Here is a 12,061-nt window from a genome sequence, read left to right as displayed (position 1 = left end):
TCATAAAAATTATCATTACACATCAAATATGTTGGCCAGTGTTTAATTTATTGTGGTTCAAAAGCAACTCTGAACAGATGAGTTTTTAGTCTTGATTTAGAAGAAACTCAGTGTTTCAGCTGTTTTTGAGTTTTCTGGAAGCTTGTCCCAGATTTGTTCATAGAAGCTGAATGCTGCTTGTTTGGTTAGGTTCTGATTCTGGGGATGCAGAGCAGACCAGAACCAGGAGACCTGATTGGTCTGGAAGGTTGATACAACACCAGCAGATCTTTAATGCATTGTGTTGCTAAACCGTTCAGTGATAACAACTAACAACAGTATCCTGAAGTCTATTCTCTGAGCTACAAGGAGCCAGTGGATGTCAGCTGATGTCAAACTGACAGCATTGTCATGTGATAATTTGATGAAAGAGTGGGAACCTTCATACACCTGCAGGGGAAAGTTCCAGAAACTGCAGGAATGATAAAATCACTATCAGCTGCTCTGGGTAGCAACTAGTCAAGTTCAACTGAATACTAGGCCTCATGATATTAGATAGGATTGAGGGAGGCGAAGGGAGAGATCTGTGGGGGTCAAGACTCCTGACTCCATGTGACACAAAGTTTCAGAAAAACTGCAGTCTGACCAGTTCTGATCACATTGGATCACAAGGTTTCATGTGCCGTCCAGGCAGCAAATCCTTGATTTCCCTGAAGTTCTTTCTTTAGAGAAATGTTGTTTAATGACAGGCTATTCCATTTCCTCCTCTACCACCACTAACCGCCTGTTGCCCTCATCCTGCAGCTCTACCTTCTCAGAAATGATCTCACTCTGCAGAAATGCTCTGCAGAGACAAAAGCCGGCATTCAAAACGTTTTTCTGTTCCTTGGTTTGGGGCTCACATTGCTGAGCAGACATTGGGCTGTTCTGTAACTGGTCTATTTGCTTCTATCTGGATTCCAGAGCAGAGCACAGCTCTGCCGGGATAATAAGGATGAAACGTGTGTGAAGATACTGACACATGTTGGTCTGGAAAAAGGCAGGGCATCTGCCTCTGTGGTTCTGAAGCATGACATGTTGGCTGTACACAAAGATGCCTGCTGATAAAAACAGATGCAGCTTTGGTTTACAGAAGTAGCCTCAGAAACCTTCACAGAGAGAAGGACACTAACATGTGCTTTACAATAAAATGACGAGAGGGCGAGATCAGCTGCAGTCACTTCAGCTACATTCAGTAGAAACACAACCAGGAGCAGCACGTCAGTGAAATGAGGTAAAAACAACAGAACTCCAGAGAGCTGAGGTAAAAGTGTCTTCTGAATAAAACATTTCCTGAGAAAAAAAAACTCAGAAAAAGCAGAAAAAGTTCTTTTCAAACATTTCACAGGAAGACTTTTTGTAGTTTAATACAGTCACTTGAGTAAGCACAACAGGAAGTAAGTTGTGTATTTAAATCAGAATTAATTTAAATACTCAAGTGTGAACAGTACTACAATGATTGCAGGGCTGGACCCTGAACTGATCTTTGCGAGTCATCACTGGATTTTAAAAAGATCAACAATTCAGTTACTGAGAATTCTGGGTATTTTCCAGTCAAATGAAAGTATACAGTACAAGCCAAGGTTATTACAGTAAACCGAAACTAATGAAATAACAAAAAGTGAAATTGAGAAACATTTATGCTAACTAAATAAATACACTAATTAATGGGACAAACTATAACTAACTGGAACTACATTATGTGTTTATAAAACTATCTAAAATATACTGAAATTACAGATATAATATCCTCTGTCTTCCTGTTTATAAATTTATATATTAGCCTTTCAAACTGATGTGAAATGTATTTCCCCCCCAAACAAGTAGTTTAAAAAGAGATTTTCTGCACACATTCTTCTGAAATATTTGTACAGTCAGTACTGTTTCATGTAAAATGTAGATAGTAAAAAAGAAAATTGCATTTGTTCCATTCATAATTTTGTATTGAAATATGTGTAGAATTGAATAATAACATGGAAGTGGCTGTTTTCTCTCATTTAATAAATTAATGTTATAAAATAAATCCTTGTTGGATTTAATATATTTCAGGTAAGTGAACATGTAATGAAATAGATCCTGTTCTAGAATTTTATGTCAGTGAACATTACAGGTAACGTTCGTAAACTGGACATGTGCCTCCATTGACTTATAATTCTTGAATTGATTTGCTGTGTAAGCACAGACACCACAGACCAAGTATGAAAAGATATCTGGGTTAGGGTTAGATCAGATGAGGCAAATGTTCAGAGTCTCTGCTCCAACTTTTTATTCCAAACGAGTCGATATGTCCAATTTTAGCCATTTTTTCTATGTAACACTTTTTGGCATCTGTGAGAAACTTTTCGCGATATAACCCTCTTTAATTCAAACAGCTTTTCAGCATTATGGAAGAGGAGGATCCAGTGGTAACACGATAAAAAACAGAGAAAAAAGTTTGTTTTGGTATGTGGCCAAACAACATGGCGCTGAGCGACGTAAACGTCACACACAGTGATGCCAGCTCCAAAGCTCTATAGCACGTGTCAAACTCAAGGCCCAGCGGCCAAATCCGGCCCACCATAGCTTTTTATGTGGCCCTCCACACACTAGACTAAACACTAAGTGTGATTATATATTATATTACCAATCATATCAATGCAATTTTAATCTGTTTACTGCCAATTTATATCAATCAATCCCTCGTTTCTTCAGAATTTAGTTGATGTATGATTATAGTCCATGATTTATACAGTGAGTAAATAAACAGTCACATTTATTATTAGTTCCTGAAGGGACTGAAAAGATCTTCAATAATATTATGTAATTGACATATTAACAGTTTGTGAAGAGGTTTTATCAACACATTCTGGCATAATCGGCCCTTTAAGAGCCTTCATGATCTTGATTTGGCCCAAAACGAAATTGAGTTTGACACACCTGCTCTATAGGAACATTTCAAGGTGATTCAGCATTTTATGGGAAAGCAAGCACAAAGTGTTGCTCTAACCTTTAAGAAGAGTATGCATCACACCAAATTAGTTTGTAAGGATGATGAACAGCACAAAGAATCTGCAAGATGCATAGCAGGCGTCCCAGTAATAAAAGGCAATCTTAATGGGCCACTCTGCCATGGAATGCCCAAGAGGAAAGACCACAGCATTTTATGTTTAGGCTCAATGCTGCCTTTGTGCAGCTGGCTGCACAGGAAACCTCAGTCCCAAAATCTCCAGAAACACAGACGTCTACAGACAAGGCACCTCTTTCCTTTGGAATTTACCCTGGGAACATCCAGATATCTGTGTGAGCACAGCACATGGATCCATGCACTGTGGACCCAGAGAGGACAAGCTCCAGGGACGCAGGTTTCTGTCCTCTGTTTATGTATAACACTAAAACATGATGGACATCTTTAAAGTGGATAAATTGCTGTATGAAGAACATCCAGGTTGTGTTTACCCGTAGTCAATGATCAGAGACAACTTCTCTAACAGATTGAGTAATTTTATCTTCTGATGACTGAAACAACCCATTAAAACCCATATACTGTGGGGGGAAAGGAGAATCCACAAGAGGCGTAGTCCTTCTAGGCAATAAGGGCTTGTGGCTCACCACTTTGTGGACAGTCTGAATAATACAGAATAAACTAGCAAAATATCTGAATGCAAAACTGAAAATGAGCAGGATCCTTCAGGTTCTTCAGAGCACAAGGTGACTGAATAGATCTCTGTGAACACAGGGAAGCACATGCAGGGCTTCCCCCAATGTAATATAAGTGTGGTGGGCAACCAGGCTTTACTTGCCCATCATCATTAGTAATGTCTCAAAAAAGGCAGCATACCGGCACTAACTTTGTGACACTTAAGTAAAATAAGGCATAAAAAATTTTAATGCTTCATATTAGATCCTGACTAATCCAATATGAACTTGCCAACTTTCGATTTTTGTTCATAAAAACATTATTTTATGGATCATTAACTCAAATAGTAACTTTCTTTACGATGGTTTTGTTTTACTTTATGTCTTGTTTGTTCACTGTTTGTTTAGGTTTATCATCATCTTTTTACTGATTCAGACAGTGAAGCAACCCATAACAAACAGTGTCAACAAAACCGAAAACTGTACAGACTTTTAATCAGTTTTACACAGTCTGCGCATGATGGCCTTTGAAAGACTATTTTTCCGAACTCAACCCTCGTCAACAGGTGGCAGTACAGAGAATACAGTGAGCCATAAACTCAACTGGAAAAGCCATGGTGCCACAGCAGCTTCGCAGGGCCGTGAGAGCGCTGACGTCCCGCCACGAGAAGCAGAGAGAAGAGACTTTCAGCCTGCTGCTGCTGATCCCGAAGCCCTACTGCTGGATCACATTACAAAAAGCCAGCGACAGACTGCGAGCCCCCGCCCTCCGCGGAGCATCGCGTGAGAGCAGCAGCCGACTCTCAAACTTGATTGTGATTAATGTGCGAGGGCAAGATGTCCATGCCAGATCCAAGTAGACACATTTTTAAGGTGGTCTTACCAACAAATAACTTTACATTCGCACAAATTCAGTCGTGTCAATTTCCATCTCATCCTAGCCTAGCAATTGTATCGTTTTTTCTCCTGAACTCGCATACTCCATATGATAGATCGAAGTAATTTTTAAAGCAAAATATTTCATAAGTTAATTTGGATTTAATGAGATTGAAATAATTTATTGAGCACACTAAATGTAATTGTAGATTCATTTCAAGCACATTCAACCAGGAGTTAATTACTAGTCAAGAGCGTCTTTTTTTATCTCATGTAAAAAAAAAATATAAAAATGTCTCGTTCGGTTAGCGCACGTAATGTAGCAGCAAACCGGACATGTGAAGACAGAAGAGAGAGAAGCGCTTACTGCTTGAGGACGGGCTTCTTCCTCTTCTTGTTGGCGTACGTCCCCGGATTATTAAACATGGTGCCACTCGGTTCAACTCAACTTTCCTTCAGCTTTCCGTTCGTTCAGCCCGTTCGCTCTCCCGCTACAACTCAAGATAGGTTTTCTCCGCAAACTACCGGGAGCCGCGGCTGGCCGGTGCCTTTCTGACAGCTCGCGGGGCTGCCGCTGCTGTTGACCTTGCTCGCTCGCTCGACGCTGCGGTTCGTGTTAGACTCCTTTGGTGAAGAGAAGGAAATGGAAGTAAAGAAAAGTTTGGCTCTGAATTCAGACTTCGTCCAGCCCCTTCTCTTTGGATAAACAACGCCGCCTTATTATTACAACTCAGAGTCACTTCAGTTCTTTCTCTCTTTCTCACATACGTACGCGCACGCAGGCACACGGGGCGTTTTCAGGAAATGTGTAACTGTGTTTTAAGGTGGACTGGATTCTTCGTGCCAGTTCTGTACGCGCTTTTGTAAACTTCACGGTGGGCCGTGATTTTGGATCTATTATCTTTTTTGTCTACACTCCACATTACTAAACCAAACACTTTATTATGAAACACAGCGGAACAAATCTATTACAATCATAATTACTCTGATTGAGATTAATCAAATATAGAAAAACATAAAAGTCAAATGAAAAAGCAACAAAAGTACAGTATTAGAAAATTACAATTTTATGGTGGGAGAGTAATTATGAAATGTTGAATTTACTTTACGAATTTATGTTAAGCGGTTCAACTAAACCTAGTTAATCAAATCTAAAGAGTGTTACATATGTACTTTGAACATAGTCATTTCAGTAAAGACAAAATATTCAGTTCAGTAAATTCAACACTTTGGACTTAAGTTTGTTTAACTTAATGTTGTGACTTACATTTACAAGATCACAATAGAATTGACTTATGCCAGTTAAGTTAATTCAACATTACTGACTTGTAATAAGGTTCTTGGCTTTCGTTGCCTAGATTTAACTTGAATATTCTCATATTCTCATGTTCAAGTTAAATAACCTAGTTAGTGGAACCAGTTGATACAAGTGAGTGTTTATGTTTCATTGGATTAATAAAATGAATCTAACCCACTAAAATGTATTTTAAAATATGAAATTTAAGAACAGTAAAGTGGAACCCACTAGTTTTTTAAATACAAAAACAAAAAAGGTCAGGCAGTAATTGCTAGTTGACCGTTTTCCGGTAAAACAAACACAATTACATGCATTGTGCCTTCAGGCAGAGCGGGGCAGTCATGAAAATGTGCATACACCTCATGCAGTTGTATGTATGGCATGTAAATGTTGGCTTGTAGCCAACAAGCACTCTACTGCTCTGAAAGTAGCCTCATTCTTCATGAAGTGACTGTAAAGATGAGCTTTTGGAGAATACTTTTTTGTCTTTAATGTCTTAAAACTAAATTTTGTGACAAATAAGAAAATGGTTTAATTAATTCCTGCTGCTATTGGTCCAATGCATTGTGGGATAACTTGCTAGCCAATCCCTACTGTCACATATAAAATAATTGCCTCGACAGAATCAATTATTACAACATACAAAAACAAATGAAGTTATGTTGTGCAATTGATGTATTTCAAACCTAAAATAACTTGATAAAGTTTGCTTAACTGCAAAAAATAGATAGGGAAGACATCTTGACATTATAAGTTATATGCTAATAAGGTATCTGGTCTAAACCTTAATGGTAAACAATATTCTCAAGCTTAAGTGTTATTCTTATCAAATAAATTTTTTCTGCTTACATCACCAACAACAGCATTATTTTTGTTAACTTGCATACATTAAAAGAAACATTTTGTGATCAGAGAATATTTGATTTTTCAACACTGAAATCAGTACAAGTGCAAGTCTCTTCCATTTACAGGCTTGTTTGAGCAGAAATTGTGTTACATCTGGGGATGTCATGAGGTTAAACTTTAAACCTTTACACTCCAAAATCCTCTCTACAGCATGCTTAATTTTTGCATTGACTCAATTTAAATAGATTAAGTTAGGAAGAATTTTTCATCGTAAACGTGACACCATACTTTAAGAAATAAAATTCTGAAGATGCTGGTTTAATGTTTACTCTTTAATGTTCAAGTTATTATTTAAAATGAATATTTTTGCTGAACATCTGTGGATTTTATGTTATTTACATGAGAAGATGTGTTAAAACAACTCAAGGTAAGCAAGTTAATCTAACACAATCTTGTCCTATTAAGTATTTATCAATATTAATGGGACACTATTAGTTAATACAACATTTGTAACCCACATGCAGAGCACTCTCAGGAAGTGATTGAAAAAAAAAAAGAATAAAGTTTATTGAACAAGCAAATTTGCAATGGGCATCTTTGCCAGGGAACCTGGAAGCAGGGGGGATAACTGGAACTCTGTAATCAGATTAGGTAGTAGAAGAGCAGCGGGGACATGAGTGTTAAGGTAGATTGATCTTGAATCTTACAGCAGATGATGAGTCGACCAGGAGGGAGGCTCTGCTGTCAGGAAGAAGATGTAGAGTAGCAGAGAGTAAGGCAAGAAAACTATGAGCAGCACAAAGAAAAAAAAACCCAAATGGTTCTATTCAGATGTTAATAAAACTTTTAGACATCAAGATGTCTTAATCACAGCAACTGTTACATCACACCTCTCCCTCTTGTTATTGGCTAATCCAGTTTGTTAAGACAGGGAGGTGGGAGGCTGTGAGAGGAATGTATGACGTCTTCAAATTGAATAATTTCCTTCCAGATCATCATCTTAGAAACTAGAAAAAAGCTTTTAATCCCTGCAGGGAATGTTATTGCTGCAACAATCAGACACTGGACAACTTTATCCAAATTGAACAGACATACTTCTGGCATCAATTTGTTTTATTCTCTTTTTTACATAACTGTGTTTTGAGGTGGCGAGAGGAGTGAAACAGTATCTGGGATATTCTGTTGGCTCTTAATATTGCATTTTTAAACAGGCATCAGCTTGACAAGAAGCAGGATCTCTGCCCTCTGGGAGGAGGAAGAATTGCATGTGAAGAACAGGATGGTCGATTTTAACATGACAACATCTAGCTAGATTTTACTACACCCTCCACCACAGGTCTATTAAAATGAACATTGAGGGTATATAAAGTGATTGTTTAATTGTTTCTGCTAATTTTCCCTTGTGTGGCCCGACAGCTGGAGCTGATGTATTACCAAGGTAAGGAAGTTACTACTGGGTGTTTAACAGAAAACTTAGGGCCGCACCGTGACACAGATACAGCATAAAGTTATATAGTTATTAGGCTGTCCTTTTTACACGAAGTATAGAGCAGTAGCCCCAAACTTTTGCTTTCTGTATCAAATGTAATTATGCTCAGGTCACTTAACTCATTAGATCCGTGATCGCTTAAGCAGATCTGCACCCACCAATATATCCTGTCAGAGAGCTAGAGAAAGGTTAAGTTATTGACTAGTTGATCCAGAACGTTCTCACCAAAACCAGGCGGATAGAACACTACACCCAGTTCTAACGTCCATCCACTGGGGTGTACAGCACTGAAACCACACAGGTTCCAAAACATTCGACAGGTAGCCTAGTAACAGTTGGCTATTTTCAAAAGTAAATAAGAAGCAATTAACATAAAAAGCAACACATTTGTCCCTTTGAAAGTGTTGACTGTAAGAATGTGCTGTGTTTGTTTCAAAGCATAGAGAATCAGTATCCAGTATCTCTCATTTTAAAATGATAATAAGGTCATCATAGAAGCTTCATGCCTAGCATCTTTAATAAATCATGGAGCTCTTGTTATTAGTACATACATCTGGACCTCATTTTTAATTGTGTTAAGGTTCAGCAGACTCATCTTGACCTTGATTAATCTTCCTGCGCAGTTTTGCTATTTATTTATTTACTTATTGTAACTTAACCATGTTTTTCTGTCTTGATCAGTGTGCTATCTTTTTCATTTCAAATAGTTTTACTTTGTTGGGATTAAACAATTCTAGATCTTTTATTCTATTGAATCTGGTTCCGAATAAACATCCTAATTCCTGTTTTTCTTTGCATTTTAATTTTGGATTTCCTAGTTTCATCTCACTTTGAGTCAAATAAAATGAACATAAAAAGTGAAAAATACACACCTATACAGCACAAAATACAAGTTTGGAAACTCAGGAATGTTAAGGTAATGATTAATTTCATTTAAAAGGAAGAAGAAATCCAAATTTTGATCTGTTCCTGGGTCAGATAACAAACTGAAGGACATTAGTGTTTTAATTTGAGTGCCAGTTATTGAAGGTCATGTGTTTAAGGCAGGTATGAGGTAAAGCAGAAAAATGTCGGCTACTATTTTGGTTGCCATGCTGTTTTAATGACGAACAGTAAACCTTCTCCCTGTTGGCTCATTCCCCGATGCAGAGGAGAGAAAAAAAAACTGCAATAAAACCAGCAGAAATTTGTCAGAGTTAAATTCACTAAACCCTTTAGCTGGCCTCATATGGGTGCTATGAAAATTCCCTTACAAGAAAAAATGTTAGACATACAAAGAAATCATTGCCTCAGTCAGGTCATAATTTTTTAACACAAATCTTAGCTGCAAGTATTATCAACAATCAGCATAATAAGAAGCACTCTGTAAAGTGATGAATCTTCAGATCCCTTTCATTTGTACCTCGTTGTCTCATCACTGCTACTGTTTCTGTGAAATCCATCTGTTCCAAACATTGAACGATGTCTCACTCCTAAAAATGCAGCTGGAAGAAAGGCAAGACTGAAGGAGGACATGCAAATAATCCATTTATGAAAGAGTTTTAAATTTGAACAAGAGCACAATATCTAGTATGGAACTCCATTCAACTGATCAAAGGCTGAACATCTGAGCCCAAAACCACCCACTCTGAGAAAAGTAGGCTATCAACCTGCTTTATCTTATTAGACAGACTTGATGATCTTGTTTCCATGGAGTGGTAGAAACATTGCTGCACGTGATGATGACTTCACAACAGAAGCCTGTGTAGAAATGCTGTTGTTCTCCAGGACAGTGTTGTCCTGTTGAAACACCCAGTGACCAGCCTGTAGTAGGGTTTAACCACGGCAACATCCTCACATAGCCACCTGTGCTTTCATGTTCCTACACAATCCGGCGCTCCAATACTGCATTTAAAGTGGAGGTGTTATGTATTTTCCACATAATTGTGCCACTTTATAGCACAATCAAGTAACTACCGTATGTTATCTTCAGTTGCTATAAAATGCTGTATAAAGCAGAGGGTGGTCAGTGGAGACTTACAGACAGACCAATCTAATCAGGCAAAGTTATTATGGAAAAAAATGCTTGTTTTCTCTGTTCCCTGCTTGTTGTGAGAGACATTGTCCTTCTGTCAAGAATCCTTGGGTGAGAAAATGCTAACTGGGATTGACTGCAGGTATCACTTTTAATCAGTCTTTCTTCCCTCTTTTATTCTGGCAAAAATGTCAACAGTAAAATAAATGGTTCAGTTAGATTTTATCATCAGTAACTTAGAATAAATCAGGCCTGAATTTTTTGAAAATTTAACTACATCAAAACATTGCACTGATGTTCTTCAAAAATTATTTTATTACTTCCAGGTGTATCTTTTCTACTTTGGAAAAGCAGACTTTAAAGTAATAAAGTGCATTTGTCTTCATGACTGTTTGGGTCTGACTTTTCTTTTCCCTTTGGATGCTTTTGGCTCAGTAGAGAAAGCCTGTGGGAAAAAAGCTTTACTCTGTACCCACTCTAACTTCTTACATTAAATCTGACGTCAACTTTTTCAGAATTTGTGAAACTCCTACTGCTGGAAGACATTTTGTGAGAATTATGGTGTGAAAAAAGGAGCTGTGTTTGGAATAAAATGTTTCATGATTAGAAAAAAAGTCAAATGTAATGGTTATCTCAGTGTGATCTGAGATTACCGTCATTTGATGCTGCTGTCACAGAGTGCTGTCTAGAGCACAATAAACAGACATCACAGTCACAAGCAAAATGCCGTTACTGCATCATGTTCCAGTGCATTGATACTCAAAACTGAAGTTCTGCAGCAGACTGTAGCTGTATTTATACTGCTACAGTATAGTGATTACCATAGCTACAGAGGAAACAGCCAATGAGTCATGCAAGGACACTAACAGCCATGAGGCGTTATGTAAACTTTGGACAGTTCAGGTGTAATGAATTTGTATATGTTCGGCTCATAATTTTGACAGAGATTACCGAAACAAATCATGATGAGCCTTGTGACAGCAATTTGAAGCAGAACATCTGCTGTGATCTACAACATCTCTACCACACTATTCCAGTGGTAACCAAACTGCCTCAGGGTTCACTTTACGAGGAAACTATGAGCTTTGACGTTAAAGGGAGCTTTTGTCTTATTTGTTTTTAGTTTCCATGATTGTCATTACGGCCATGAAAAAGTTTCAATATAAAGAGACCTGCTAAATAAATGCATTTAATTAACCAATCGTCATTATCACTGTGACCACTTCTATGCAGCATAAGTTTTAGTAAGATGCTCCCATCAGTTGTTCTTAAAACTATTTCTAGTTTTAGAAATAGTTTCAGAAATAGTTCTGATTTGCAGAATTGGTTGCTGCTGTCCCTACTGAAATTAATTATAAGAGCTCTCAATTCCTGTCTTCCTTGACAGAAAACTCATCAATCCATCCATTTTCTGATCACCCTTCTCCCTAACGGGGTCGGGAGTTGGTGGTGCGTATCTCCAGCTGCGTTCCGGGCGAGAGGTGAGGTCACCCTGGACAGGTTGCCTGTCCGTCACAGGGCAACACATAAACAAACAGGACAAACAACCATACACACACACTCACACCCAGGGAGAATTTGGAAAGACCAATTAACCTAAAAGTCATGTTTTTGGACTGTGGGAGGAAGCCTGAGTACCCAGAGACAGAAAACACGCATGCACAGGGAGAACATGCCTTGTCATTGACTAGTTATTGGAGGACAATAACTAAAAAAAACAACAAACAATTCTATATTATTAATATAATTAAGTACTTAGCCAAGTGGCATATTAACAAATTCTGTTTCCATTTTTGAAAATAAGGTCAAACAATATATCAAAACTATTAGAAATTCCACCAAGAAGAATTAAGACAAGAAATTTTGACATATATTCAGGACAATGACAATGGAGAAGTCTCCCCTG

The 12,061-nt window shown here is 37.9% G+C and overlaps 1 protein-coding gene across 2 annotated transcripts in view; it reads right to left on the bottom strand.

Moving 5' to 3' along the window:
• Positions 1–5,270, bottom strand: part of LOC129353163 (aryl hydrocarbon receptor-like) — a 32,397-nt gene extending 27,127 nt beyond the window's left edge. For both annotated transcript variants that reach the window (XM_055022389.1, XM_055022390.1), the window contains exon 1: positions 4,877–5,270. In XM_055022389.1, coding sequence (XP_054878364.1) covers positions 4,877–4,935 — 59 coding nt within the window. In that variant the 5' untranslated portion in view covers positions 4,936–5,270. The remainder of the gene's footprint in view (positions 1–4,876) is intronic.
• Between the last annotated feature and the right edge of the window lie 6,791 nt (positions 5,271–12,061).

This window comes from Poeciliopsis prolifica, unplaced genomic scaffold (assembly GCF_027474105.1).
Source record: "Poeciliopsis prolifica strain line A6 unplaced genomic scaffold, Auburn_PproV2 SCAFFOLD085, whole genome shotgun sequence".
Lineage (NCBI taxonomy): Eukaryota > Metazoa > Chordata > Actinopteri > Cyprinodontiformes > Poeciliidae > Poeciliopsis > Poeciliopsis prolifica.
This window is presented reverse-complemented; position numbering and strand designations above follow the sequence as displayed.